At 33.9% G+C, this 26,016-nt stretch overlaps 6 protein-coding genes across 12 annotated transcripts; 3 read left to right on the top strand and 3 right to left on the bottom strand.

Annotated features, from left to right (window-relative positions):
* Positions 1-1,645: 1,645 nt before the first annotated feature.
* LOC107929478 (WAT1-related protein At1g43650) lies at positions 1,646-4,946 on the bottom strand. Its single transcript, XM_016860911.2, has 7 exons — positions 4,435-4,946; positions 4,270-4,332; positions 3,306-3,422; positions 2,963-3,212; positions 2,695-2,853; positions 2,121-2,272; positions 1,646-2,026 (listed from the first exon to the last, which is right to left on the bottom strand). The coding sequence occupies exons 1-7, from the start codon at positions 4,626-4,628 to the stop codon at positions 1,810-1,812; spliced, it is 1,152 nt and encodes a 383-aa protein (XP_016716400.2). The 5' UTR covers positions 4,629-4,946; the 3' UTR covers positions 1,646-1,809.
* A 1,090-nt stretch (positions 4,947-6,036) lies between these two features.
* LOC107929520 (stomatin-like protein 2, mitochondrial) lies at positions 6,037-9,372 on the top strand. Of its 3 annotated transcripts, none has more exons than XM_041083638.1 (9): positions 6,037-6,476; positions 6,594-6,817; positions 6,908-7,057; positions 7,659-7,716; positions 7,804-7,896; positions 8,022-8,120; positions 8,371-8,462; positions 8,757-8,816; positions 8,917-9,372. In XM_041083638.1, the coding sequence occupies exons 3-9, from the start codon at positions 6,983-6,985 to the stop codon at positions 9,154-9,156; spliced, it is 717 nt and encodes a 238-aa protein (XP_040939572.1). In that variant the 5' UTR covers positions 6,037-6,476; positions 6,594-6,817; positions 6,908-6,982; the 3' UTR covers positions 9,157-9,372. The 3 variants fall into 3 exon arrangements, with proteins under 3 accessions (XP_040939572.1, XP_016716452.2, XP_040939573.1); XM_016860963.2 differs by having other exon boundaries at positions 6,581-6,817; XM_041083639.1 differs by having other exon boundaries at positions 6,037-6,817.
* Positions 9,373-9,578: 206 nt separating this feature from the next.
* Positions 9,579-10,447, bottom strand: LOC107929479 (uncharacterized). The gene has a single exon (XM_016860912.2). The coding sequence runs from the start codon at positions 10,082-10,084 to the stop codon at positions 9,689-9,691; it is 396 nt and encodes a 131-aa protein (XP_016716401.1). The 5' UTR covers positions 10,085-10,447; the 3' UTR covers positions 9,579-9,688.
* Positions 10,448-11,808: 1,361 nt separating this feature from the next.
* LOC121211179 (uncharacterized) lies at positions 11,809-12,534 on the top strand. Its single transcript, XM_041083637.1, has 2 exons — positions 11,809-12,070; positions 12,142-12,534. Exons 1-2 carry the CDS (start codon positions 11,978-11,980, stop codon positions 12,358-12,360), a joined length of 312 nt encoding a protein of 103 aa, XP_040939571.1. The 5' UTR covers positions 11,809-11,977; the 3' UTR covers positions 12,361-12,534.
* A 1,178-nt stretch (positions 12,535-13,712) lies between these two features.
* Positions 13,713-22,978, top strand: LOC107929573 (endonuclease MutS2). 5 transcript variants are annotated; one of them, XR_001692852.2, is made up of 22 exons: positions 13,713-14,017; positions 14,113-14,241; positions 14,360-14,527; positions 14,702-14,785; positions 14,890-14,940; positions 15,447-15,503; positions 15,593-15,675; positions 16,364-16,481; positions 16,570-16,629; positions 17,042-17,284; positions 17,566-17,641; positions 17,726-17,908; positions 18,287-18,414; positions 18,675-18,722; positions 18,845-18,975; positions 19,178-19,260; positions 19,446-19,549; positions 19,832-19,902; positions 21,714-22,012; positions 22,158-22,333; positions 22,417-22,458; positions 22,678-22,978. XR_001692852.2 is itself a non-coding variant. In XM_016861041.2 (21 exons), exons 1-20 carry the CDS (start codon positions 13,796-13,798, stop codon positions 22,313-22,315), a joined length of 2,496 nt encoding a protein of 831 aa, XP_016716530.2. In that variant the 5' UTR covers positions 13,713-13,795; the 3' UTR covers positions 22,316-22,333; positions 22,678-22,978. The 5 variants fall into 5 exon arrangements, 3 of the variants coding, with proteins under 3 accessions (XP_016716530.2, XP_016716529.2, XP_016716531.2); XR_001692851.2 differs by having other exon boundaries at positions 22,158-22,458; XM_016861041.2 differs by lacking the exon at positions 22,417-22,458.
* A 476-nt stretch (positions 22,979-23,454) lies between these two features.
* LOC107929574 (uncharacterized) lies at positions 23,455-24,682 on the bottom strand. The gene is made up of 2 exons (XM_016861043.2): positions 24,355-24,682; positions 23,455-24,259 (listed from the first exon to the last, which is right to left on the bottom strand). Exons 1-2 carry the CDS (start codon positions 24,520-24,522, stop codon positions 23,684-23,686), a joined length of 744 nt encoding a protein of 247 aa, XP_016716532.2. The 5' UTR covers positions 24,523-24,682; the 3' UTR covers positions 23,455-23,683.
* Between the last annotated feature and the right edge of the window lie 1,334 nt (positions 24,683-26,016).

Below are 26,016 nucleotides of genomic sequence, written 5' to 3'. Positions count from 1 at the left end.
TTGTCATCATTCTTTGTATTACAAAATCATTTAAATTTTATGTAGAATCTGAGGAATTATATCTGGTGGTTGTGGAAAAACACAAATACTTGGTTCTAGGATGAAAGCCATGACCGTCGTTCAATCCGCTAATTGATTCCCTTCACGAGGCATAAGCTTGAGTTCAATTTCCCAAATACAAGCAACTAGTCTTTTATTAGCATAGCTTTATCATAATCCATCTCACCTTTTATGGGGATAAAATTCAAAGCTGCTAAACCGTCAATTTCCAGGATCACCCGCCTTGCTTTCATCTTCCTTACTAACATCAATCCATCATAAATACACCATAATTCAACTTCAATAATACTACAAATATTTATATTCCGTGCAAAACCAGATTGCTAAAAATACCATTCTCATCTCAGATAGAGCCTCCAACTGCATAACCCCTCTTTATCTTTCGTGCACCATATGACATAATCTTTGGTATAATTTTGATAAGTTTCAAATGCCTTGACTTAAATTTGTTTATCCTAAAATCCTTTTTATTTTTTGTTACATTAGTAAATCTCATCTGCAACAACTTACCAACTGTTAATCGGTTAAATAATTCCCTCTTGCAATATTATTTCTTAAATATTCCGTAACTTTTTAATCCTTAAAATGAAAAATATTATATATTTAAATGTGTTTAAATCTATAATTTTAAATTATTATAATACCAATAATTCATCTGCATATATATTTGATACATTTACATTATTAAATTTTATAGACTAAATCAAATGATAACATGTCATTGGAAGTAAATCAATTGAATTTATTTCTATAATTAAATTTATCCGGTATGATAAACAAATAAAATAACAATTATAATTAGTATATTCGTATTATTATGACAAGAAATAAAATGCTAGTTAATTGAAATATATTGAAACTTAGATAATAATAAATATGAATAAGATTAATATAAGATTAAACTTAACTAGAATAAAATATAAACGGAAATCCTACACGTGTAAATACTCAATGTGACACTTGTTGAGGGGAGGTCAGACTTGCATTGGAAGAAGTCTTTGAATTATCGTTCGTCGAGGGTCGATAAATCCCTCGACAGTGAAAGTATTGTGCTGAATTTTATCTGCAAGTTTTGTCTTTTGACTCCACGAAAAGCTCTTAATAGGTTCACGAAGTGAGAGCGCCTTGTCCACTAAGGAAATGTGAGCAATTGTTCTTTGTGGGGCTTGAACCCATGCCCTTGTATGATGTTTCTGGGTAAAAGTGATATAAATAAAACTCGAAGATAAAATCGAGCACAAACATCTCAAACATATTATTTTTACTGTTGAGAGATAAGTCAACTCTTAATGAATAATATTTTAAAGATTTCTCCTAAAGTAAGTTGTTAATATGAAACCTAGATAGTAAGAATTTTAATAGCTCGGTACTTACCTTCCAATGACATCAATTAATTTATTTTTAAAACTTTTCATAATGAATTATATAAATTTAATGTTTTTCCCCGTGACATGTTGCGGATCCTTCTTTCTTGCCCGGTAACAGTTGGGCTTCCTCCTGCTGTATTATGGACCCAAGCCCGACAAGGAAAAGTCATACCAAACCTGTCGCTCGTCATTGTAATCGCGAATTAACACTCGAGCAGTACTGTAAAATGCATGAACTTTGCATTACTGGATTTGAAAGAGAACCCTTTTAAATTATTCATCCAAATATTAGTGAAATCAACAGCCTAGCTAGTTTCCTTGGAACTAAGGTAAGTGAACATTTCTGAGTATAAACATGACCTTTACAAAAAAAATGGGGTTCCTATTGATTCCAAGATATTACACTATCTTTTAGAGCTCCTCCTTCCTTAGCATAAACGCTTTTAACAGGTGATGGTGTTACAAAGCTCTTCAACTGCATCTCTCCCGACTCCAGATCCGCTTTGGCCGTCAATGCTTGACCTAATAGTTTCGTTTCCTTCCTTCTTCCCCACAAAAATGAGTACAATCCAACTATTATCATAACCGTGCCTAACACACTGAAAACATGAAACCATTGCAGTAAATGTGAGTAAGAGAATTATAGATTTTAAGCATCGCTTTGAATTTGTACCAGGAATTAATAGAACATACATTCCGAGTCTCATCTGTTCACCGAGCAATAAAGCTTCTGATATGGCAACGAATATTAAGGACAGCGGGTTGAACATTGGGGCATAGGTAGGGCCTTGCTTAGCAATCGACCATGTAAGTAAGCAGAATGTTGCTGCAGTACTTAGTGCTCCCTGCACAACCAAAATCTTATCTATTTTAAGTATCATATATATATATAACTAATTCTAGTACGTGGGTATTACTTGCAACTTTTGTCATGTCATAACTATTTTATCTTTCTTAAATTTTGTTGTGCTCGGCTCGTGTTTTCCATCATTCAAAGATGAGCATTAAGTTTTTAAACTTAAAAACTGTCATTTAGATATATCAATTCAAACTAAAATTTAATTTTATTATAAAATTTCAAAGTCAATAACCCTAATTTATTTAACCCCAACTCAAAATTAATTTAAAATAAAAATATCCAAATTAAAAGTAATCAAAATTAATATTTTTTTCAACTAAAATTGACTTAAATAATGAACCCAATCCAAATTCACCTGACTCAGACCAATTCAATAAATAGGAAAGAGAAATAGGTTAGTAACATTACCGAGTAAACTATAGTAACTAGCTGCAAGTTCCACTCTATTCTCCAAGCAGCCTTACTCCTGTCTAAACACAGGCCTATGGCTGTTGATTGTACGGACGCCATGATGCATGTTATCAGCGTTGCCCGATATCTCGACGGAAATACTTCCAGCAACTTCACCTGTTTCAAAGTTGAAAATGAAACATATTGAAACATCCTTAAAAAGAAAAAAAAAGAGAGGGAAAAATGGACATAGTGGGATGATGACATTGTAACATTTAGTTGATACCTGCAATATGTACCAAGTAGCATAGCACAAGCAACTACCAACAAGCATGAAAGTACCACGAGTCCAGTGAGGACTCGAGACTGCCATGGTAGCAGCAACAGCAGGTGAGTGGTAATGGGGATGATGATCATGCGTGAGATAGAACGCTTTTCCCTTATAAAGACTCGTTGTCAGCGCTCCTCCAACACATATAATTGCACCCACAGTCTTGATTTTGCCTGCTTTGCTGCCTAATCCCAGCTTTTCCATTCTACAAAAAAAAAAAAACACAATATTCCTTTATTATACGTCGACCCTTCCCCCCTGCAACTAGAAACCAAATTTGGATCGCTTAATGTATTACCGTAAAAAGATGGAGAAAACAAAGGTGACAATGGGAATTATGTTGAGGAAGTTGGTGGAATATGTTGCTGTTGTGTCTCGAAGACCATAATAAAACAGTCCCATCGCCATTGTTATCCTGTTCATGTGGTTAATTAGAAAAATTAAATCATAATAATAATAATTAAGCATGGTCAATGATTCCAGTGGTAGCTGCGTGTGCTTGAAATGATACCATGGGAAGTCAAATTGGTTGTTGAATTAAGCAGAAGTTGTTTGGTTGAACTTGAATTCGTATTGATTGGTTCTAAAAAAAGTGGGGGAACATCTTTACTATTGCTCGTATTCTTTATTGCTTTAATTCAATTCTTAAAGTACATTTATGCAAAGTTTATGTTGTATTTCATATCTTTAGCTTTCCTTTTTATCTTTCGGCAGGTGATTAAAATTCAGCTACGTGTCTCACATCAAATAAAATACGTAAAGAAATCCAATAAAAAAAAACTTAAAAGAATCCAGTCAAGTGTAGAATATTTATTATGAACACATTAAATCACACACTGACACCTCATTAAAACCCTTTAAAAGTTAAAAGAGGCAATGAATTCCATTGTCCTTTGCTTACATTATCAAAGACGTCTATATCCACAAAACAAGAGTCTTTCTTTCACTTATAATAACGTCATTTATCTGTGTGATTCAGATAAGTATTTATGTTTGTCTAAGGGAAAATAAAGAAAGGAATGTCTCGTTTCTGCTTTTTTTTAAAAAGCCAGATACGAAAGTTGATGGTGATATATGAAATTATTGGTTTTTCTCGGGGGTCAAATCGGTATAGATTCTCTAATTTTTGTTTATTTAAAACTCTATAATTAACAAACAAATTTTACAGTCTTTTGATGTTTGCTTTGTAATATTAAGTAAAATAAGAAAAAGAGTTTTTATCATATACGAAATGCTTAACAACCAAAACACAAATGGTTTACCCTGTCAAGGCATTGATGAAGAGCCATAACCATGTCGACCAAGCCATCTTCTTTGAATCAACTCTGCAACCATGGCGAAAAAACATAGACAAAAGCCACCTTAAAACAATGTACAACAAAACAATAACAAGGAACATAAAGTAACATGTATGAAAAAGAGGAAACCTTTCCAGGAAGAAAGCAAAAGGAGCGACACAGAGAGCGGCGACTAAATGTCGGTAAGCCATGAATGAAAAGATGAAGGTTCCTTGATTCAATATAACTTTAGAAAGAAGCTGTTGCCCTGTTGCAAATAGTTGTACCAACAACATGCTGGTTACCATTTGAGACCAACTCAACCATTTCTTCATTGCTCCCATGGCTTTCGGAAAAAGAGAGTGAAAGAACAGGGATCGGAAAACCGGTTGTCGGTGCCACCGGTTTTTGTTTTCCGATTCCAGATGGAAACAAACAAAAAAGAAGAGTGAACAAGAATGGGGTTTTCTAAGAGAGAAGAAATAAATGGAAAAATACAAAGGAAAAAGCGTTTTTTAACAGATGCTCCATGCCATTGGCATTGGCATATATATTGTCAGTCATTGGCATATTCATAATAGACATATTTAAGCTAAACAAGTAATTAAACTGTTTACACAGTGGACTGCCCCTTTACTTTAAATATGGATAAAAAAACCCTCGTTTGTTTTAACTATTCTGGGATATTGGACTAAGAAACTTTCTCTTTAATTATGGCGGATTTCTATACATAAATGATTCCTATATATGTCTACCAACATACCCTTATACGGTGAAGCCCAGTAAGGTCCACCAAAAAGTTTATCTTGTCAGGCTATTGAATTGTAATTAATCGAAATTTGATGAGTACATATCTAAATTATTTATAGATGGATAATGTGGTGAAAAACGGAGTGCAAATAATGAAAGAGTGGTGACCACTGGGAAAGTTGCAAACGGAACTTTCTCGGAAAAATCAGACAGATAGGTAGATACAGCTGGTGTTGGATTGGAGCCTGTTTTCCGCAATTTCAATAGGAGATGAGACAGCAGCTGAAAAGCACTTGTGCCTTTATCTTCTTGTGTTTTTCTTGGGACATTCCTGCGTGAGTTTGGTATTACAATTTCTTACTGCAGTGATGGATCATTTATTACTCAAGGTTGTCAACGGGATCAAATTGGCTAGTTAGATGTTAAAAATTTTTAATGATTTATTTAATCCGATCAAATGAATTAATTGAATTAGTTGAAGTAGTGACCTCACTCATAAAATAAAATTGATTAGGAGTGTAAATGAGACACTAATGCTCATAAACTACTCAAGTCTATATTAATTTTTTTTGTTTTGATTTTATTTTTAATAATCTCGATAAATATGATTATATCTAAAAAAACCGTGGCACTGTTAATCATCATGTCATAGTATGATGCTAGTAATGTATTTTAAGGTAAGAGAGGTTGTACTTTGAATGAGTTTGAATTATTTTAAGTTTAAGAATTGAGTTTTCCGTATTAGAGTAACGTGGTTTTAAATATTTTAAGTTCATGATTATTTGTAAGTTTGTATGTTTCGAGTTTAAATTGATATCTAATTTTTGTGCTTTTGGATTTGAGAGGGACAGATTTAGATGATTAAATAGAGTGGGCTAAAATTTGGATTCAGATGGATTGATTTGAAGTTTCTGAATTGGGGTCATATCAATAAGTCTATGAATTGCAATTGTGGTTTCGGCTTAATAAAAAAGGCTTTCAATGTAGTTTGGGCTTTAGAGGAAAATGGGACAAAGCTCGGTTCAACCAGTATTCACCGGAGAAAGAACAGTGACTCGCAGAAAATGATTTTGATTTTCCAATTCAATTTTCAAAGGTTTTACTAGGGCTTTAGAGCTTATTAATTAAAACCCTTTTGGGAATTGGTACGTGTTTCTTGATTGGGGGAAAAGAAGAACGAATTTAGAAGAAGAAAAAAATTCATAGAAATAGAAGCCAATAGATTCCCATAAAAAACGGAATAAATATCCAAAGATTGAAATGGGTAAGATTTGGAGAGTGAATTCCCTGAACAATGCGGTGAAGACTCTTAGATATCTCCAGGAATCCTCCTTCTCAACTGCCGTTATCCGCCAGCATTCTTCTTCCACTCCGCGCCTCTTTTCTCCACCGTTCGCCACCACCGTGCGTCATCTTCGCGCCGGCCGCGATCCTGGCATCAGGTAGTTTTAAATATTTTTATAATTTGATTCTACTTTAGACCCAAAAATGATTTCAATTCTTGCTTCAACTTTTTGTTTCAATTCAATTCCTTTTTACGTACGAGGCTGCACCTCCAGTAAATTGGGGAATCCGTATAGTACCGGAGAAGAAAGCTTACGTGATAGAAAGGTTCGGGAAATACTTAAAAACGCTGCCATCTGGTATACATTTCCTTATCCCATTCGTGGATCGAATTGCCTACGTTCATTCCCTTAAGGAAGAGGCTATTCCTATCCCGGACCAATCCGCTATTACCAAAGACAATGTCAGCATTCTCATTGATGGCGTTCTGTATGTTAAGGTCTTTCTTCCATTCCACTCCTCTTCTTTGCCCTTTTTGCTCAATTTTTATATTCTTTCTGGTCTATAATTTTCTTTGGAACCTTTGCAGATTGTTGACCCCAAGCTTGCTTCTTATGGTGTTGAGAACCCAATTTATGCCGTCATTCAGCTTGCTCAAACAACCATGCGAAGCGAGCTTGGTAAAATAACCCTCGACAAGACCTTCGAAGAAAGAGATACTCTCAACGAAAAGATTGTGGTTCGTTTTCTTTCTTTGATTCTATCTTTTTTTTCCTTTTGTTCTTGAAATCTAACTTTTTAGAAAAATCGACCCGACATATGATGAATTGGGTTTATAATACAATTCTGGTTCTATATCAATAATTGGATAAGTGGAAAATAGGTAGAGGCTCTTTATAAATTTGACTCTTGACTTTGTGTTAACAGTTTGGGAGGAGGCATATTTGTTGAATTTGTATATTTCCACACATTTTATTCTATGGGAAGGCTAATACATACTTTTGATGGTTCCTGTCAAATTCTTTCAAGTTGACAATTGAAGGCTAATGCTTGTTATATTGATTTTCCCTCTGATGTCAACAAGGTTTTCATGATTAATATCTGTATGTGGCTGCTCTGATAAGTTTATGCCTGATTGGATATATTTCTTTTAGGTAGTTTGCTAAATGTCTTTTCTGATGATTTTCCAGTGACAAGTGATTATGGAAGTGTGAAAACAGTTGGAATGATATCCTATTAGTCTTGTACTTGTTTTGCACCATAAAAGTCTCAAATTCCCCCTCCCTTTCTCTCTTACAGAAAAGGATGATGATTTTTTTTAAATGAAATGACTATTGCAGGAGTCCATCAATGTGGCTGCAAGAGACTGGGGCCTTCGATGTCTCCGTTATGAGATAAGTGAGTATGGTTTAGCCAATATTTTCTTTCTGGAATTGTTTTATGTTTGCAATACATCATATATATTTCTCTTTCCTATCAAACCAGGGGATATATCTCCACCTCGGGGAGTGAGGGCAGCTATGGAGATGCAAGCAGAAGCAGAGCGTAAAAGGAGAGCTCAAGTTCTTGAATCTGAAGGTAATGCAGTAATAGTTCTTTTCCTTTTTAGGGTAAGGTAGTATAGTATCTAATGGCTCTATGCCATCTTCTTTTAATGGTTAATTTAGACAACATGATTTATTCATAAAAGTTAATTCTAACAGGAGAAAGACAGGCCGACATAAATATTGCTGATGGTAGGAAAAGTTCTGTGATCTTAGCATCTGAAGCAGCAAGAATGGATCAGGTTAACCGAGCACAAGGTTAGTGATCATCAACTAGTAAACAGTCATAATTTAAAAAATGGTGGGGCTTTATATGAATTTAATTGAACTTGATGTGGGTGATTAATTTTGATTTTTTAGCATACGGCTCAAGCAATTGTAATTGTAATTGTAAAAAATGGTGGGACAACACAAACTGATCAAGCAATGATTTTATTATTGTTCTTGTCTCTTTTGATTATTCTCTTCATGTCCATAAAATTTCCTTCTTTACAAACTCATTTATCAGGTGAAGCTGAAGCCATCCTTGCTAGAGCCCAAGCTACAGCCAAAGGAATTGCCTTGGTGTCGCAGTCCTTGAAGGAAAATGGGGGAGTTGAGGTGAGATTCTTCCATCATTGTCATCATGTGTGTGTGTAATAGGTGCTAACATTTCTATCATGAATTTCCTGTGATAGAATTGGTAAACATGTTGGGCTGACCATGATACTTGTAAATGTCAACTAGTATATGCCCAAGAGTCAAAGAGACTTCGGTTCCTGGTTCTGCACTTGTGTAATGATTTGATGCTCATTAGTTGTCTAGATTTTGCTGATATAGGGAAGGTACTTCTGATATGCGAGTGTCATATGAATCAAGAATAAAGTGGGAACTAAAATTTAATCTCTTTTATAGGCAGCAAGTTTGAGGATTGCGGAGCAGTATGTTCAAGCATTCAGTAACATTGCCAAGGAGGTAAAAGGGAGAAATAGCTGACACCTGTTGCCAGGATTAATGTTATCAATGTTTAGTCATTCAATCATGCTACTGAACATGTCTTTTGTTAATTTGTTAGGGTACAACAATGTTGCTTCCTAGTTCTACAGCAAACCCTTCAAACATGATTGCCCAAGCTCTCACCATGTACAAAAGCCTGGTAAAAAATGCTTCTACAGATGGTTCTCATGCAAAAGATTCTCCTTCGGAAGAGCCTGAAGGTGAAACTCGAGACCTCCCTACATCTGTGGAAGCGAGGGACACAAGTCATGATGATCAACCGGGATTTTCACTTCAGAGCTCCAAGAAAGAAGAATAGAAACCAAATTTACCAAATTTTTATCGCTTGTATGGACACTACTTTGATACTAGTTAAGAGGTTCTGAATATTTCAAAAGGAAAAATGTAGGGGATTTAGGGAAATTTAGAATTGATAAAATGATGCTCATTCATCTGGCAAGACATTAGGACTGCCATGTAATACAGGCTGGTGTTATTTTCCAGCCTCGAGAATCAAACTAAAATGTTGAAAATAGTTCTCAAGAATTACCTGCCTTGCCCTTCTATCTTCACTTACATATAAGCATTTCATTTCATATGATTTCTTATGCTTCTGATAAGAAAGCCCCTTCTGTCTTCATTTCTTTGCACGAACTGATTTCGTCAGAGATTCAAATGCAATAGGAAAAATAGATAAACTGGGCAAAATGATGGTCAGGAAAATGAAAAACCTAATGCTTGCTTACTTAAATCAATGGTTACATATATGCTTCTGTATGAATTACCACTAAAAGTTCAAATTAAAAAGAGCCCTCATTGTTCTTTGTCGAGGGTGAAAAAAAAACAAATATTCATATAAGGCCCAACAAAACAGTAAATCCCAGAACGATGAGCCAAACTATGTGCACCAAAAGCAGTGCTTGCACAGTGAGAGATCCATTTCCACCTTTGTTACCTGCCTCGCAAAATCCTATCCTGGCAACTTTAGCCCCCGCGCAATAAGCATCGGCACACCCGCACCAGTAGGTAACACCGTTGTCACCACAAACAGGGTCTGCCATGAAGCAGTTAACAGGGCAGAAATTAGGCCGAGGGGAACTGGTGCATGGATCGACCTCGGAAGGCAAACGTATGGCCGAAAATTGCTGTTGTGGTCCAAGAGTGAAGGAATAGGAGAAAGGAACGAGCAGCAGCAACAACAACAGCAACAGCAACGACAATGCATATTCACAAAACAACATCGCCATGTTTGATTGATTCGAATGCTCTAAAACACGAAAACGGTGAAATGGGTTGCCTGCAAACGGAATTCGTAAGAATATTAATAGGCAAAGGACCGAGCTTCTTCCCTTTTGGCAACTGAAAAAGAAAAAGGAAGCTCCCTTCGTGTTTAGTTTCTTTCCCGATTCAGACCAATACCAAAATTCTTCAACAAATCAAAGCTTAAAATCCTTGAATAGAGTTGTCTCGATAGCAAATGAATTCATTCACCTTACATGTAATCAATGTACAAACGCCGAACAAGGAAAAACGAGTACAAGGACAAATGAAGGATTATCTTCGTCTTCGTATAACAATAATGAAGATTCCGTTTCCTTTGGACAAAAAAAAAAAAAACTAAAAATACTAACACACGAGTAAAGAAAGAAGCCGTCAAAGCTGTTGAAATTTATCTTTGTTAACGCCTTAATGGCTAAGAATTACCAGTATGATGATATCTTTAGCTTCCAGAAAAGCTTGTCCTTCTGTTTCTTAGTTATCCATTAGAGTTTACTGATTTTTCATTGTGATCTAATTTTTATAATTTCATTTAACATACATAGTATCGGCCGAGTTAACTAACACAAGTATAAACTACCATAAAAAGTTAAAAACGATACTATTCAGATTACCAAAATATTAGTTTAAAGATATTATTTAATTATTTTTTATTTGGCTCTAAAAAATTATGACAAATTATCATGATTTTGTTAATTAATCCACTAACCATTTATTATCTATTTCGGTGTTTGTAATAAACTATGAAAATCATAATTAATTAAAATTTTGAATTTCAATTCCAATCCCTCTTAGTCCGAGGGATTTGTAACTCTAAATTTATTAAAGTGTGAGATCTAAATAATTGTGGGAGATTTCATAGATATCTTAACAATATAAAAAAAATAAAATATTGTATAATAATATTTATTAATAGTTTTAAACTAAATGAGTTGAGGTTAAGTCAACTCGTAATACCATTTCACCAAAATTATAACTTATCTGTTAAACTCTTTTATAAAAAAAACATGTGTCTCAAATTATAAAATAAAAATGTAATTTTTCACTTGCCATGAATTTCAGCTTCAAAAGCCACCTAAGGAGTAAAAGCATTAAGGAAGCTCCTGTTTTTAGTGTTAAATTGCATTTCGAAAGATGCAGATTAGTCTTTTTTGTTAAATTTTTTCTATTAAATAATGATGTAAAATGTTAAATATATGCTAAAAATTATTTTTTATGGATAAATTATAAAAATGTCACTTAATTATGTCTTTCGTTTTATTTTAGTCATCCAACTCTTAATTTTTTAATTTGGTCTAATAATAAAATTAACAAAAATATTTGTATTTTATTACTAACCATATCAAGCATTGTTCTATACATAATACATATTTACATTTTTATATATAAATTTTGACACAATAAATTAATTTTATAAATTTCGAAAAATTCACTAATCATATCAAATTTCATATCGTATTAAATTTTAATTAATTTTTTTCCAAAATAGACCAAAATTTCCATTTTCCGTGCATGTAGAAGGGCCATAAATTTCCGTCGATATAACAGTGACAACCAACTCCAACCAATATATACATTTCTCACCCCTCACCCTGCCGTAAAAGTCGCCGTGAAAAACAACGGCGGTCAATCTATATACCAATTAACAGAAGGTGACAACTATAGATATACAGCCTACAACTGAACCTAACATTGCCATGCCAATGCCCGACGAACTCTCCTAATTATTAGTAGCCGATATACCTATTTTAACGGATTCCCTGCATTGCTTCCATTTCTTAAACCACAACAGCGTAGTACAATCCCACCACCACCACCACCGCCGCCGCCAATCATCCCCGAAAGTTCCTAACGTTTTAATAATGGGAGGCTGCGCAAGCAAACCCAAGGAGTTCGATACTACTGCTGGCGTTCCTATGAAGCCCGAGAAACCTAAACCCGATACCGCTGCTGATGTACTTTATATTGATGCATGCATAATATACGTGTATTACACTTATTTGTTAATAATATCTATTATATGCAGGACGATGCCAACGGAGGTGAGAAGAAGACGGAGAAAGATATTTCTGATTCGAAGGAGGGTGAATCCTCGTCTGCTGAACCGGAAAAGGATGACGGTAAACCCGAGTCGAAGAACGATGATGAAGAAGATGATAAGGTCAAGGCAAGTGGAGAACCGGTAAAGAAGGATGAAGTTGAACATGATGGTGCCTCTAGCAAGGAAGAAGCTAAAACCAATTGACGATAAAGGATGGAATAGCAGGGGCTAGAAGGTTTAATTCAACCAAATGATTACAGGTTGGGTTATATCACGTATCAGCCTTAATTGGGTTGATGATGATCGGCGTTATATCTCCATTATTGTTATGTTTGTAATATTATGAGCTGTGGATTATATATACTATTCCTGTTTGAATGAGTATGGTTTAACCTTTTTTAAAAATCCAATGGGAGAAATCATAAGATGAAGATAGTGTTTGATTTATCTGTATTATCACCACAGACTGGGAGTAATATGAATGGCATAATTTTTTTTATTAACTAAATTTTAATAATTTTTTATTTTTTATTTTTCAATCATAAAAGCAACTCAATTTCCAATTAACAGATTTATTAATACCACTTGCAAAACTTCAAAATTTTTTGGTTAATGTTATAAAAAACAAAATATACCTTGATTTAAAAAAAACTTAAAATTATCTATAGAAATAAAATTATATAATTAATATGAAATTTTAATTATGGTTGAAGTTTATACATGAAACTTTAATTTTAATTCAATCATATACATTTAAAGAAATAAATGCATCAATTTAAGTTTATATTAGATAAATATTATTATTTGTGTATGCAATAAGTAAACATAAATTGATGATAAATCAATAATTAGTGTTAATAATTTATAAGTTTTGGATTAAATCAAAATTTTAAATATTAGACCAAAATTCATGTATAGTTTTAATATTTATCCCTACTTGTAATAATGTCTTTTTATATAAACTACAAAATTGACCTTTAAACTATACTATTTTTCACTTAGATACTTAATGTTTTCTTTTTGCCAAAAATGATAATTAGAGGATCAATTTCTGTGTCATTTTACAATATTTTCAGTATTAAAATAGGTTCTTATTTTGTGAACTGTGAGCGGAGTAAAATAACTCAAGGATACTTAGAATGATACGAAGTGTCTTTTTTAATTATTTATTATTATTTTATTATATCTTAAAAATAAATAGTATCAACTAAGACTCACTTGTGGATTTTTTTTTTTACTTCAGTATAAGATAATAATCCTTAAAAAATAATTTTATATTTTTAATATTTAAATTAATTGTAGAGAAGTCTTTAAACTTTAGTAAAAGGTCATAAAAAGAATGTCACTTTCTTCGCTCAATTGGTCACGTGTCATGTATAAAAAAATTTACCACATTATGGTCTAATAAACGGGATTGAAATTTATATACCAAATTGGACAGTTTGAAAGTAGAGGTACTATATTAGAAGAAGTACTAACGAACAGGGGCCTAATCTGATATTAACCCTTATATTAACGATTAAAATTAACGATTAAAATTAACATGTTAACGGATAAAAATGAAGCGAACTTCTGATTTGGTGGTGTTAGGGTGGCCGTTGAATACCAATCACCATCCTCCCGCCATTTGTAACAGCTGATGAGCATGCCAGTGCCACTTTTTGCAGCAGTGGGCACCATTCATGGTTGCCCAATCAATATAATCCGAAGAAGGAATGCTTATTTCAAAGTATCATCCTCGATGGACCACCATAATCTATCCAAAGTCAAATCCAATTCTCTCAGGGTTTTAGAATGGGATAAGCTTTGCCACTCCGTTGCCTCTTTTGCCCGCACATCCTTGGGTCGTCAAGCAACTAAGGTTTCCTTTCAGTTTTTCTCTTCCTTTTAGATAAAACCCACAATTTTTTTTTTTTGTTTTCTTTGATTGGGGTGTAACGATTGATAATTTGATAGGCCCAGCTTTGGTCTCTCGATCAAACATTCCAAGAGAGTTTGAGTCTTTTACAAGAAACCAATGCTGCGATCCTAATGCACAATCATGACTCTTTTATCTTGGACTTGACTTCCGTCGACCTTGCTCTCGTAAATATCTTCTTCTTTTTTCTTTTTTCTTTTTTCTTTTTTCACTTTCTTCCAGCTTTTAATTTGGTATTGTCGATTTATGGCTCCTCCAAGTGTTTGTGTTTTTGTCTCTGTAAAGGTTGAATCTGCTATCAAACATGCACGGAGGGGTTTACCTTTAGATGCAAACGAAGCAATGGCTCTTCTATCTTTACTGCAGTTTGTTGAAGCTTTGCAGCTTAGTTTAAAAGCTGCAATCAAGCAAGACTCTGACTGGTATAAGCAATTCATGCCTCTCAGTCAAATGGTAAATTTTGCCCTTCAAATTCTTAGCCTCTCACCCTTCTTCCAAATGCAAATGCGCATTTAGATTTAGTTTCTTTTTCTTTTTCCAATATTAAATTTATTTTAAAATTATAAGTAAGAGCTATTTCAAACTGTTAATCAGTCGAGGTTGAATATTTAGCGGAATTGCTTGCAGATTACTCAACTGGTTGTAAATAGGTCAATAATCAAGTTGATTCAGCAAGTTATAGATGAAGATGGCTCTGTTAAAGACTCTGCGGTTTGTTCCTTTTGCCTCAACATTTCATCTGTGAAATTAAGTATAGAGTTTTGTTTTTAATCATATGCCATTCATCTTATTCTATCTTGAAATTCCTTTTTCAGAGTTCTGCCCTTAAAAAAGCTCGTGATCAAGTCCGAACACTTGAAAGAAAGGTGAAATTTCTTGGTTTTTCTTCTTAGGCTCCATGGTAAAAGAACTCAGTTGTTATCCCGTCCTTGCTTGGTTGTTCTCAACAGTCCCCTCAGAAAGAACGAGAAATTAAATAAAACTATGGTTCAAACATCTTAGTGTGAATGAGATAGAAATCTTATTAAATTCAGCTAAGCCTTAAACCTGTAACTCACACTTTTTTGCCCATGCAGTAGGCTACATGAATCCTTTTATCTTCATACATCTCAATTAAGGTCATACACTTCAAATTATATCAATTTTGGTCTAGCTCTACCTATGTTCTGTATTTCCAGCATCAAATCAATCCTTGTCATGCTCAAGGAAAATGCTCTTATATATGCTAAATTTTTGTTTATCAGGTTAAATCTACCATTTCTGATTTACCTGTGTTGTTTTGACATATTTTTCTGTTAATTATAATATCGGCTCGAGTCCTTTTTTCTTTTCCTACTTTGCATTTTAACTGTCTAGTTGCCTGTCTGTTCAGTTGCATCAATTAATGGACAAACTAATTAGGAATGAAACAAAAGAAGCTGCCCTTATGGTAAGATGCATTTTATTACCAATGTATGCTATATCAATCTTCATGGAAATAAGTCTGTTATCCTAATTACAACTGTGCTATTGATTAAGGTGGCGAGCAGTGTTGATGGTAGATGGTGTATAAGTTCAGGGACTGATCAGCCAACAGGTTTTAAGGGTCTTCTACTGTCCAGGTGCGTAAAATTGCTGCATCAATTTATGCAATTACGTCAATGTTTGATATGAAAAGGTATAGCCCAGTTTTGTGTCTTATGTGTTAGAGCTTAGAGGTTACTGCTTAGCAGGGCCATGCCATGGTAAATTTTGTATTATTGAGGCACACAAAGACACTGGCAAACCCTATTTTGGATGATAGGAGAATACTTTCATTAACTGTTTCAACAAGTTGGTTTGCAGTTTGTTAATCAGGGACCTTCAGTTAATTTCTAAATGATGAATCAAGTTGAAAAGCCTTATAGAAAAGATTACTTTTCCCCTTTCCCACATCCTTATTAAAATGTAAAACTTAAACCAAATAAAATGTAGCTTAATCTTCAATAGTTATGAAATAAAATTTGACTATGGTACATAGAGATTTCTTCTCCAGCGACATTGTTTGAGAAAATGCACAATTCATTTACTTTTTGAGACAAATAACTGACATCTAAGAGGACCATGGGATGAAGAGATGGGTCAATTTGTATTAATATAGCTAATTCACAATTTAAACCTGTAGCATTTCCTGATTTTGCCAGTTTTCCTGGATCAGTGCTAAAATATTTTTGAAGGTCAGATCTTTTTGTATTGCTTTTGTGCTCATGAGCTGTTGATGGGAGCTTACCTTTTAATTCCAAGTTCTTGAAAGGATATAAATGGTTCTAGTGGTTCAGGAAGTATCATAGAGCCACTTGCAGCTGTTCCTTTGAATGATGAGTTACAGCAAGCGAGAGTATTGGTGGCAAAGGCCGAAGCTGATGTGCTTTTGATGGTGACAGAAAAGGTTGCTCACTTTAATATCTGAAATTACTTTCTTATCCAGACTTTCATTTATCTCTCTTTATGTGTTTCTGTTGCTACTATCTATGCAGATACAAATGGATCTTGATGACATTGAAAAAAGCTTGAGAACTGCAATTCAATTGGATATGGTAGGTGATTTCTTGCGACTTCTTCTTGGATTATAATTTATTTATGAAAAAGGTGAAGAGAAAATATGCTTAGAAAGGTTTAGATATGATATTTTTTGGATCTAATAATTGATGCCTTAAAGAGCTTTAGGAATATCGTAATTGTACCAGTTTGGTTTGTGATGGGTATGTTCTCCTTTGTGCTAAAAAAAGGCTCAAAGATATGTGTGCATGCTTAATGCCAACTATGAGGAAGACCTATCAGGTTCTCACAAAGTAGAACCTGTCATAATTCTACATCACCAATACAAGAGCTTCAAAATATTTCTCTGGATTACATTTTGTAACATTCTTTTTCATTTTGATGAAATAATAGTTTATTTTTACTTATTGATTATCCATTGTCATTCTGTTTCTTTTTCTTGACATCTAGATTTATGCTCGTGCAACTTATAGTCTTTCATATGGAGGGACATACCCCAATATTTTCCTGCCAGAAGACATTGATGGACCTTTAATGGCTGAACCCTACAGATCAAAGGAAAAAAATTCACAGGCCTCAAATCCAAAAAAAGAATGGATTTTTTATCTGCCTAAAGCTTATCACCCTTTATTACTTCAGCAGCATAGGGAAAAGCTGAGCACAGCCCGGAAGAATGTCCGCAGTGCTGCTGCTGTAAGTAACATATTTCTAACTTTTGTTGTCCTAAACCTTTATTTGTCTGAAAACACGTTTAAGAATTGTAACTTTCATATAAGTTTATGAAAATTGAATTCTTTTGCTCTTGTGTCCTCAGTGGTGTTTAGAACTGCTGTTTATCTACTAATTGGCACAAGAGATAGCTACAGTTAAATTTTGCTCAAGCAACTCTCAAGAGTCAAGTGGTTAACTTCATTCTAATTACTTGCAGTTATCTATTCTTCTACTCCTTACTGTCTTTTGCCTTAGGAAATCAGGAGAAGAAAAATGCAGGCAGAGAATATGGCTGTGAAAGGAGAGGCAGAAATAGATCTTTCATCCTTGCAAAAGCAGGTAACTAGTTAAATAACTTAATATTATCCATAATCTATTAGTTTAATCAGTGGCTAAATAATATTAATATCCAATCATGTCAAGGTTCAGTTTCAAAAGGACTATTCTCTTGGTTCCAGGTTAGAGCACTAGAAGAAGCTCCCCCTGTACCAGTTGATTTTTTTATTTCTCAGAAGACAAGAGTGCTGGTCATAACTGGCCCTAATACTGGTGGTAAAACTATATGCTTAAAGACAATTGGATTGGCTGCTATGATGGCAAAATCAGGTCTATGTTTTTCTTTAATGAATCATTTATGCTCCTGAAAAACTGAATGGAGGCGTCAGAATTATATAATGCTCCATGGTTGTGTAGTTATTAACATATTAGCTTTCTCCCATTCTAAGCTTTTTGCTTGCACTGCAACTGTGTTGACTTGTATGCATGACAGAAACGCTTGTGAAACAAAAGATGAATCACAGCATTAATGTTTCAAACCATATGCTAAGTTTTCCGATTTAACCGAGTTTTCTCTTAATGCTTATGGTGAATATTAATATAACTTCACTGAGCAGTAGTTTTATTTGCTTTACCTGTTATATTCTTTTGGTCGTTATTTTTTGCCCTATACTGCATAACCTTATCCTAATTTCTGTAATATTGCAGGTCTTCATGTTTTATCTTCAGAATCTGCAAAAGTTCCTTGGTTTGATTGTGTTTTTGCCGATATTGGCGATGAGCAGTCCTTGTCTCAATCATTATCTACATTCTCTGGCCACTTGAAACAAATTAGTGTAAGAATGATATACTTTCTTTAACTCTTCCTGCTTGTTTGAGATGAACCAATTTCTTGGACGGTTCAAAGTGTATGACTGGCTGCAGTGTAAATATTCAGCATTTTAGGCCAACAAACTCATCTCTTCAAATTGGTTGGACATCATTCCTAAGATTAAAAGCTTGGTGACTTTGATTCATTCCTTATAGAGTTTGGATTTTAGTTGTCAACTATGAATTCTTTAGTTTTGGGGATTAAATACCACACATTGTGTTGCAGGAAATTCAATTACAGTCCACAAGGCGATCACTGGTGCTGCTAGATGAAGTATGTTTCAATTAAGCATCTTTGATTACTTACCTCAATTAACAGTGAGGTTGAAGGGAAGAAATAACTTCTCAGTTACAAACAAATCTAAAACGGATTTTACCCCATTCCATATCTACTAGGTTGGTGCAGGAACTAATCCCCTTGAAGGAGCAGCACTGGGAATGTCTCTGCTAGAATCTTTTGCTAGAAGTGGTGCATTGTTGACAATAGCTACAACGCATCATGGCGAACTTAAAACTTTGAAATACAGGTATATAGTTGCTTGCTTCAGTCTACTGACACATCTACTTTTTGAAGGAAATATAAACTGTGATCAGGTTTATGGTTTATGATTATTGTAGTTTCAACTCATTCATATAAATTATATGTTGTTATCTATCTCCTGTCTCTTTCATCTATAATAAGGATTGTGTTGCCGCACCAAATTCTTGATGTTATATTATGTTTGGCAGTAATGATGCTTTTGAAAATGCTTGCATGGAGTTCGATGAAGAGAATTTTAAGCCAACTTACAAGATTCTTTGGGGAGTACCAGGTATTCAGTCTTGAGTATGTGACAATAATCAACTACTTGATTCTTGGACTGTTTTCTGCTAGTTAACTGTGTCTTGCACAAAAGGTTCTCAAGCCAAGTTTTGCAACAAAGGAACTTCTGGTTATCATCATCTTGTTATAACGAGTTTTACCATGACTTACTTTGGCAGTGTAACAATTTTTTAGGTCGTTCAAATGCAATCAATATAGCTGAAAGATTGGGTGTTCCAAGCACTATTGTTGATAATGCTCGCGAATTATATGGTGCTGCTAGTGCAGAGATTGATGAGGTAATTGGGTAATGATGTAATATGCTTGTTATTTGTTAAGTTATGATATCTGATAGGACTGGCTCATGGGTTAATTAACTATTATTGTGTACTTTGCTTTACAAAAGTTACTATTGTTCAGTTGCACAGTTGTATGATTACTGATTTTACAGCTACTGAAAATGACTGTTTTCAGGACTTGTATGTACCATGTAGTTGAAAATTAATACTGAGCTCTCTGTTTCATCCTACTTCCTACATAATCAGTATTCCTTATAATATTGGGTTCATTTCTTAATGCAGGTAATAATGGATATGGAAACATACAAGCAAAAATTCCAAGAGCTTATCAAGGAGTGTAGGCATTACCTGACGTATGTATCTTTCTTGAAAATTTGATTACCGGATGTGAAGTAAAAAATCTTTAATGCCCATTGATTTAATTTTAAAAGGCTAGGAAGATAACTGCTCTCAATCATGCTCTTTACCTTGTTCAGCATCTTTAAAAGTTATTTCTGATCAGCTAGTCTTTTATGAGTTTTCTAATGGATTTTGATATATTTATATCCTCACTGAATGAGTCTACACTCTAACTATTCTAAAATATACAGGGCAATGATATTGGTTAAAAAGAATGCTAATTTTCAAATCAATTTTATAAAGCATGCTGTTTTCCATTTCATTTTCCCTGCTAATTGCAGACATTTTAGACAAACGTAATTCCTTTTTGCAATTGTCCAATTTTATCTGGCAACTGTGTCCATGGAGCTTTATTTTTTTGGCTGGTCTACAACTAGAATTTATATAAGGCTATCGTAGCATTAAGGGTGTGCTTGGTTGAGTGGAAAAAGTGGAGAGATAGAAGGAAGGAGTGGAAAAGTGGAAAGAAAATAAAATTTGAGTCTGCTTGGTATGGGAGAAAAGTGAGAGGAAAGAAAATAGGAAAGTTGATCATTTTCCATCCTAATGCATAAAAACCAACTGCTAAATTGGAATGATGGGATGAGAGAAAATGAGAGAGGTGCATGTTAGTTCAAAATTATGCATTTTTCAAATGTTCTATCTTATTCTTTCTTTTTTTCAACTCTACCAAGCAACAGAAGGAAAGAAAATTACTTTTCCTTTCAATTTTTCCATCTTTCCTACCAAAAACAACTCTGGAAAAAAAATTTTGTTCTCATCTTTCTATTTTTCTTCCTCTTCAAAGAAAATTAGAAGGATGGAAAATTTAAGCGGTAGAAAAATAGAAAGGTGGAAAATATAATTTTTCTTCCCATAGGTGTGCTTTGTAGGAAAGATGGAAAAATTGAAAGAAAAAAATTTTCTTTCCCTCTATAGCTTGGTTGAAAAATGAAAGGAAAAAAAATAAAAAATTTGAAAATTGCATAATTTTGAACTAACATACATTTCTCTCTTATTTTCTCTCCACTTATCATTCCGTTTTGGAAAGATTTGTTTTTATGCCTTAGGATGGAAAACGATCATCTGCTTTTTCTTTCCTCTAATTTTTCTTCCCTATCAAGTACACTCAAAATTATTTTCTTTCCACTTTTCCACTCCCTCCTTCCATCCCTTCACATTTCTACCCAGTCAAGCACACCCTAAGAGTTTTTATTATTTGGTGAAGGAATTTTGCCTGTACATTATTTCTAAAGCAAAGACCTTGGATGGTGGATTTTATGGAAATGATTATTTTTAGACTAATACATTATTGAAATTTGAAAGTATCAAAAATGAAAATATAATGATGTAACCACATTCCATCAGCTTTAGGCATACTAATCTCTCCAAAATTAAGAATAGTTAAACCGGCCTAACTAAATAATGCTACCTCTTGCTTTTTCTGAATTCAAGGTATTCTAAAATTCTTATTGTGAATAATTTAGTGATTCGCTTCCTTGTAAAGGAAGCTGTGATTCAGCTCTGCGTGAATTAAGCTCTCTTGTCATGTCGCCTATTACTGTTTGACTTGAGGACAAAATATTTAAGGTCCACTTGCAGTCTCCTATGTGATAAGCCAATAACCATGGAAAACTAAATTATGGAGAGAAGTAAGAGTTTGTCAATGCTGCATTTATCCATTATGTAAAAAATGCTTTTCTAATCATGTAGTGTTGATAATTACTAATTATAACTTTGCCAGTGGATGCTGTATCTAATGTCTGGGTTCTGCTTGTTATTAAAGGATGTCAAGAGATCTCCATGAAAAGCTATTGGTCAGCAGAAGAAAGCTCCAGGATCTTGGCGCTCAACAAAGATATAAGAAGATGCGAGAACTGTCTGAGGCTGCTGCAGTTGCTCGATCTACCCTTCACAAAAAGGTACGGCAGCTTCGTACATCTACAATGAAACAATCTCAACTCAGTAAAGCAAGCAAGCGTAAGCTAGCAAATAATTACAAGCATGCTACGGCAGTTGAAAATGAGCCGCAGGGTACCAATATGAGTTCATCCTCCATTCAAGTTATTAAGCAACCACAATCAGGTATCATTTATAAGAAAATGAAGTTTCTTGTGTAGAGTAGGAGTGGAAAACTCCTTGCGCTGGAATGTCTCTATTAAGCTTAGACCAGTGAAAAAGTCATTTGAGTTTTTATTAGTAAATATTTCCTTTGGCCTTTATGATGCAGAAAAAATTACTGAGCTTCCTAAGGTTGGTGATACAGTGCATGTTTCATCCCTTGGCAAGAGAGCAACAGTTTTAAAAGTTGACACATCTAAAGAAGAAATAGTTGTTCAAGCGGGTATCATGAAGCTGAAGTTAAAAGCAACTGATGTTCAGAGATGAATGATAGTATGATAATAGGTACCTAGTTTTTACTGGCACAGTTTCATTGATTTTCTCACTTGTCCATAACCTTTTCATTCAATATTATTTATACAATACAATAGCATTGTGCTCAGAGAAAACATGATTGAAGACACCTGAATGTAAGAACAAATCCTTACCAAATGTAGTCTCTTCATGTTACATGTTATTCCTAAAACAAATGCGCATCCTCCAACCACTCGACCCCTCATCATGTTTGGTCTGTCCATTGTATGCACTCAGTCTTGTTGCTTACATGCTTATTTTCAAACACTCAATCATATGGTATATACTTGCTGAACATGGTGGTTGTATGAGCTGTAAGTTTCTCTTGCCTACAGGTCATTGCATGAGGAGGTTTTGCATTATATGGAACAGTTTATTCATGATTGTTCAACATACCAAAAAAAAAAAGAACCATAGATAAATGTTTGGAAATGATGAGGAATTATGAAATTTCAAGAAAAAAAAAAAACTAATCACAAGCTTTGTCAACAACCTATAAGCATGTCAAGGTGGAGAATTTATACAGTATACAACATTCTTGGCAGCTCAGATCAGCAACACATATGAGAAAGGAATGTATTAGTGTAAAAATATTTCTTGAATAATCCAAATTTAGTAGCTAGTGTTTTGTTGAAATTTGCTGTTTGCATGTTGCCTATAGTTTATACTCTTCTCATTGACTAACTATATATATTAGCAGATATAAAATGATAGAGGATTCATCTCCCTTTATTATATAAGCTATTGCAGTGCACGTGGAGAGTGGCGAATATCCCTTCAACGGAAGCGAATAATATATCTGATGTGAAAGTAGGTATCTGAGACATCACCAAGTTGATGAACTCAAAATTCCAAAAAAGTACAAATGGAACTCAACTTGGTACCACAATGTCTTGTAGCTCAGTTCGTGGAGTCTTCCTCTTAATCTCTTTTGTCTTTTCTGTCTTTGAATTAACTACCTTAAAAAAGGATTATCATAACCCTAAACTAAAATCTGCAATACTTTCTTCTTTTAAATAAACTGCAACTTTTGGTGAACTTACACGCCATCTCCTTTTTTGGGGTAAATTTCTTAACACTAGAAACCATTGCTGACTAAGGGAAAATGAATATTTATCTAAGAAAAAGCAAGCTTTCATTTTTCATTTCCTCTTTATGGAACAATTCTCCTTCATTGCATTTTCATATATGAAAAGGCTAAAAACCCTTTTCGAATTATCAAACCAGCTCCATACAGATGATAATTAACGTAGAAACCTAAAAGAAACAGTACCCTTATTTTCCCGAGGAGTAAAAAAGGCAATTCGATTCAACTTTGATTGCACGAATTATTTAACGGGATCAGGATCGAGTACTTGAAACTCCTAATTCTTCATCGCCGTTGTGGCCGTTGTGGCCATTGTCATCCACAGCCCCAACCGCCCACCCGAATTTAAAAGTGATGTCAAGGAAATACAGCAAGAAAACAAGGGCAATGCAAGAAAAGAACATAGGAAGGGGTCCAAAGATCCACAAGAAGAGGGGGAAAGAGAAGTAAAAGGCACGGAGTCCTAGGGACCAAAAGTAGCTGCCTCTATTCACTGTGTTAGCTACATATTCAGCTGTGAGATGTTGGTGGCGGTGGGCCATCTTCTTCAAGGGCACGTTGATGAGGATGCTTGCATGGCTGTAATACCTAATGGACTGCAAGTTGAGTAAAAAGGCCACCATGAAACAAACCAATATGGCAAAGAACTTGATCGAAAATGCAAACTCGCTTCTATCTCCGAATAAGAACCAGGACGATCTATTGCTGCTCCCACTCGTCATCAAGATGGCGATGAGGGAACTCAACATGATAGCCGTCGATGCTAATAAGGTCGACGCCATTATATTGTTTCGCAGCGACTGCACTGCCAATACTCCTTTTGACCCGTCCTGCATGCGCCCCCCAATAATTTTTTTTTACATCAATCAGTTACCATTTCTATAGAAAGGAAATCAAGATTTAAAGAAAGAAGTAAAAGACCAACCTCCATCATAGCTTGAACCCAAAAACGGCGGTTGATGGCGTTGACGCCGATGACAGTCTTGGTGGGATGTTTTAAGATTCGATAAAGAAGCCATAGATGGTAGGACACCATTAAAAGAATCCCCATCGGGACTAGTATCCAATCCAAATATTGTTTCTCCATATTCATATTGGACAGAGCATAGTTTCAAAGATGGTTGGGCTAGCGTTCTTCAAAGCCTAAAAGACGAGTGTGTATTTGTCTGAGGGGGAAAACAAAGAAACAGTGCTTAGGTTGAACTGTTGAAGACACTGCGTAGTTTGCTCGTATAAATAGAATGAAATGAGAGGCGTATTTAAAGAGCATTCAGGGTTCTTAATTATGTTAATTAATTTAGACTCTATTGTTGAGATCCCACCCAAATATATTCCACTACAGCACTCCAAAACTTTATTCTTACCACTTCATGTTTCTACACTATAACATTCTATCAACAATTATAGTTGTTTTTACTTTAATATATATTATTCATTCTTTTTTAAAAATATTACAAATGTATTTATTTTATAATTAAATAATTATTATTACTAACTTATATTAAAAATAATTTCTTTAAAAAACAATTAGACTCCAACCACTCCCATTGATTAATTAATTCATAATTATATTTTTTGCAAAAAAAAAAATCAATATTAATTATAATTGTAACGCGAGTTTTGATGTAGTGGAGTTAATGAAAAATAAGAGTTAAGAGGCATTAAAGCGAGAGTCTAACGTGGAGCGCAAAGTGGAGAGGGAAAACTGCACTTGGCGGCCTGCCAAAGTCTAAACCCTCCCCTCCCACGACCTGTTTTTTTCCAAATTCAATTGAAATGCTAAACCCAAAGCAAATAACATATCAACATTGGCTGTCGCTTTTTGACTCCGGTTCTACCAACCGGATGGATCATTAATTTTCACTTCATTAGATTTAATTATTCACGAGTCAATTAATCTGGATCGGTCACTAATTAATTTTCATTCCCAATAATCTACAGTTGACTCAATTTAATTCTGAAAATTGTGATTTTACCCCAAGAGAAAGTAAATTTCTTTCTTGTATTAAGGTTTAATATATAGGTTAAAATATATTCCATACATTTCAATTTAATATTTTTATTTTTGTTTTAAGACATTTAATTCTTCTAGATTTTGGATTTAAAAATGTATGTCAATTTATTAGTATTTGTAAAAAAAATTGTTAAATTTAAGTTTGTTGCAACACTTTTTTTTTTTTTTGATAAAGCAAAAACCTTTAAAAAATTACAAAATAGCAACACTTTTTTAATAGCTACTAAGTGTGTTTTTTTTTTAATTTTAAAATGTCATGTCAATAAATTTAATAAAATAATTTAACTAAAGTTAACTGTTAAAATTAAAATTTGAAATCTGAAAAAGTAAAAAAATTAAATCATTGAAAATAAAAATAAAATAAAATAATTAAATTTCAAACGTGCAAAAAATATAGGAGCTTAGAGCATGGTAGTATATTTAAGGGGTTAGCAGGAGCCTTGACCTCCCCTAAAATGAAAAATAATCTATTTAAGCTTTTTGAAAAATTTAAAATTTTAAATTAGTAAAAGTAAAATTACATTTTGGGCCCCTCTAAAAATTATAAAAATTTAATTTAATCCTTTAAAAATT

This window comes from Gossypium hirsutum, chromosome A12 (genome assembly GCF_007990345.1).
Source record: "Gossypium hirsutum isolate 1008001.06 chromosome A12, Gossypium_hirsutum_v2.1, whole genome shotgun sequence".
In the NCBI taxonomy this organism is placed as follows: Eukaryota; Viridiplantae; Streptophyta; class Magnoliopsida; order Malvales; family Malvaceae; genus Gossypium; species Gossypium hirsutum.
Note: the sequence above shows the minus strand (reverse complement) of the source record. Positions and strands in the feature narration are given on the sequence as shown.

What these genes read in the sequence shown, in the direction of transcription:
- LOC107929573 (XM_016861041.2), top strand. Translation starts at nt 13,796, where the DNA reads ATGAGCATGCCAGTGCCACTTTTTGCAGCAGTGGGCACCATTCATGGT. An exon ending in GCTCTGTTAAAGACTCTGCG is followed by an intron (nt 14,786 to 14,889) that starts GTTTGTTCCTTT and finishes TTCCTTTTTCAG; the next exon opens with AGTTCTGCCCTTAAAAAAGC. An exon ending in CAAAAGAAGCTGCCCTTATG is followed by an intron (nt 15,504 to 15,592) that starts GTAAGATGCATT and finishes CTATTGATTAAG; the next exon opens with GTGGCGAGCAGTGTTGATGG.
- LOC107929478 (XM_016860911.2), bottom strand. Translation starts at nt 4,628, where the DNA reads ATGGGAGCAATGAAGAAATGGTTGAGTTGGTCTCAAATGGTAACCAGC. An exon ending in TTCATCAATGCCTTGACAGG is followed by an intron (nt 3,423 to 4,269) that starts GTAAACCATTTG and finishes CCACATGAACAG; the next exon opens with GATAACAATGGCGATGGGAC. An exon ending in CTACTTGGTACATATTGCAG is followed by an intron (nt 2,854 to 2,962) that starts GTATCAACTAAA and finishes ACTTTGAAACAG; the next exon opens with GTGAAGTTGCTGGAAGTATT.
- LOC107929479 (XM_016860912.2), bottom strand. Translation starts at nt 10,084, where the DNA reads ATGGCGATGTTGTTTTGTGAATATGCATTGTCGTTGCTGTTGCTGTTG.
- LOC107929520 (XM_041083638.1), top strand. Translation starts at nt 6,983, where the DNA reads ATGCGAAGCGAGCTTGGTAAAATAACCCTCGACAAGACCTTCGAAGAA. An exon ending in ATGTCTCCGTTATGAGATAA is followed by an intron (nt 7,717 to 7,803) that starts GTGAGTATGGTT and finishes CTATCAAACCAG; the next exon opens with GGGATATATCTCCACCTCGG. An exon ending in TCAAGTTCTTGAATCTGAAG is followed by an intron (nt 7,897 to 8,021) that starts GTAATGCAGTAA and finishes TAATTCTAACAG; the next exon opens with GAGAAAGACAGGCCGACATA.
- LOC121211179 (XM_041083637.1), top strand. Translation starts at nt 11,978, where the DNA reads ATGGGAGGCTGCGCAAGCAAACCCAAGGAGTTCGATACTACTGCTGGC. An exon ending in AACCCGATACCGCTGCTGAT is followed by an intron (nt 12,071 to 12,141) that starts GTACTTTATATT and finishes TATTATATGCAG; the next exon opens with GACGATGCCAACGGAGGTGA.
- LOC107929574 (XM_016861043.2), bottom strand. Translation starts at nt 24,522, where the DNA reads ATGAATATGGAGAAACAATATTTGGATTGGATACTAGTCCCGATGGGG. An exon ending in GGGTTCAAGCTATGATGGAG is followed by an intron (nt 24,260 to 24,354) that starts GTTGGTCTTTTA and finishes GGGCGCATGCAG; the next exon opens with GACGGGTCAAAAGGAGTATT.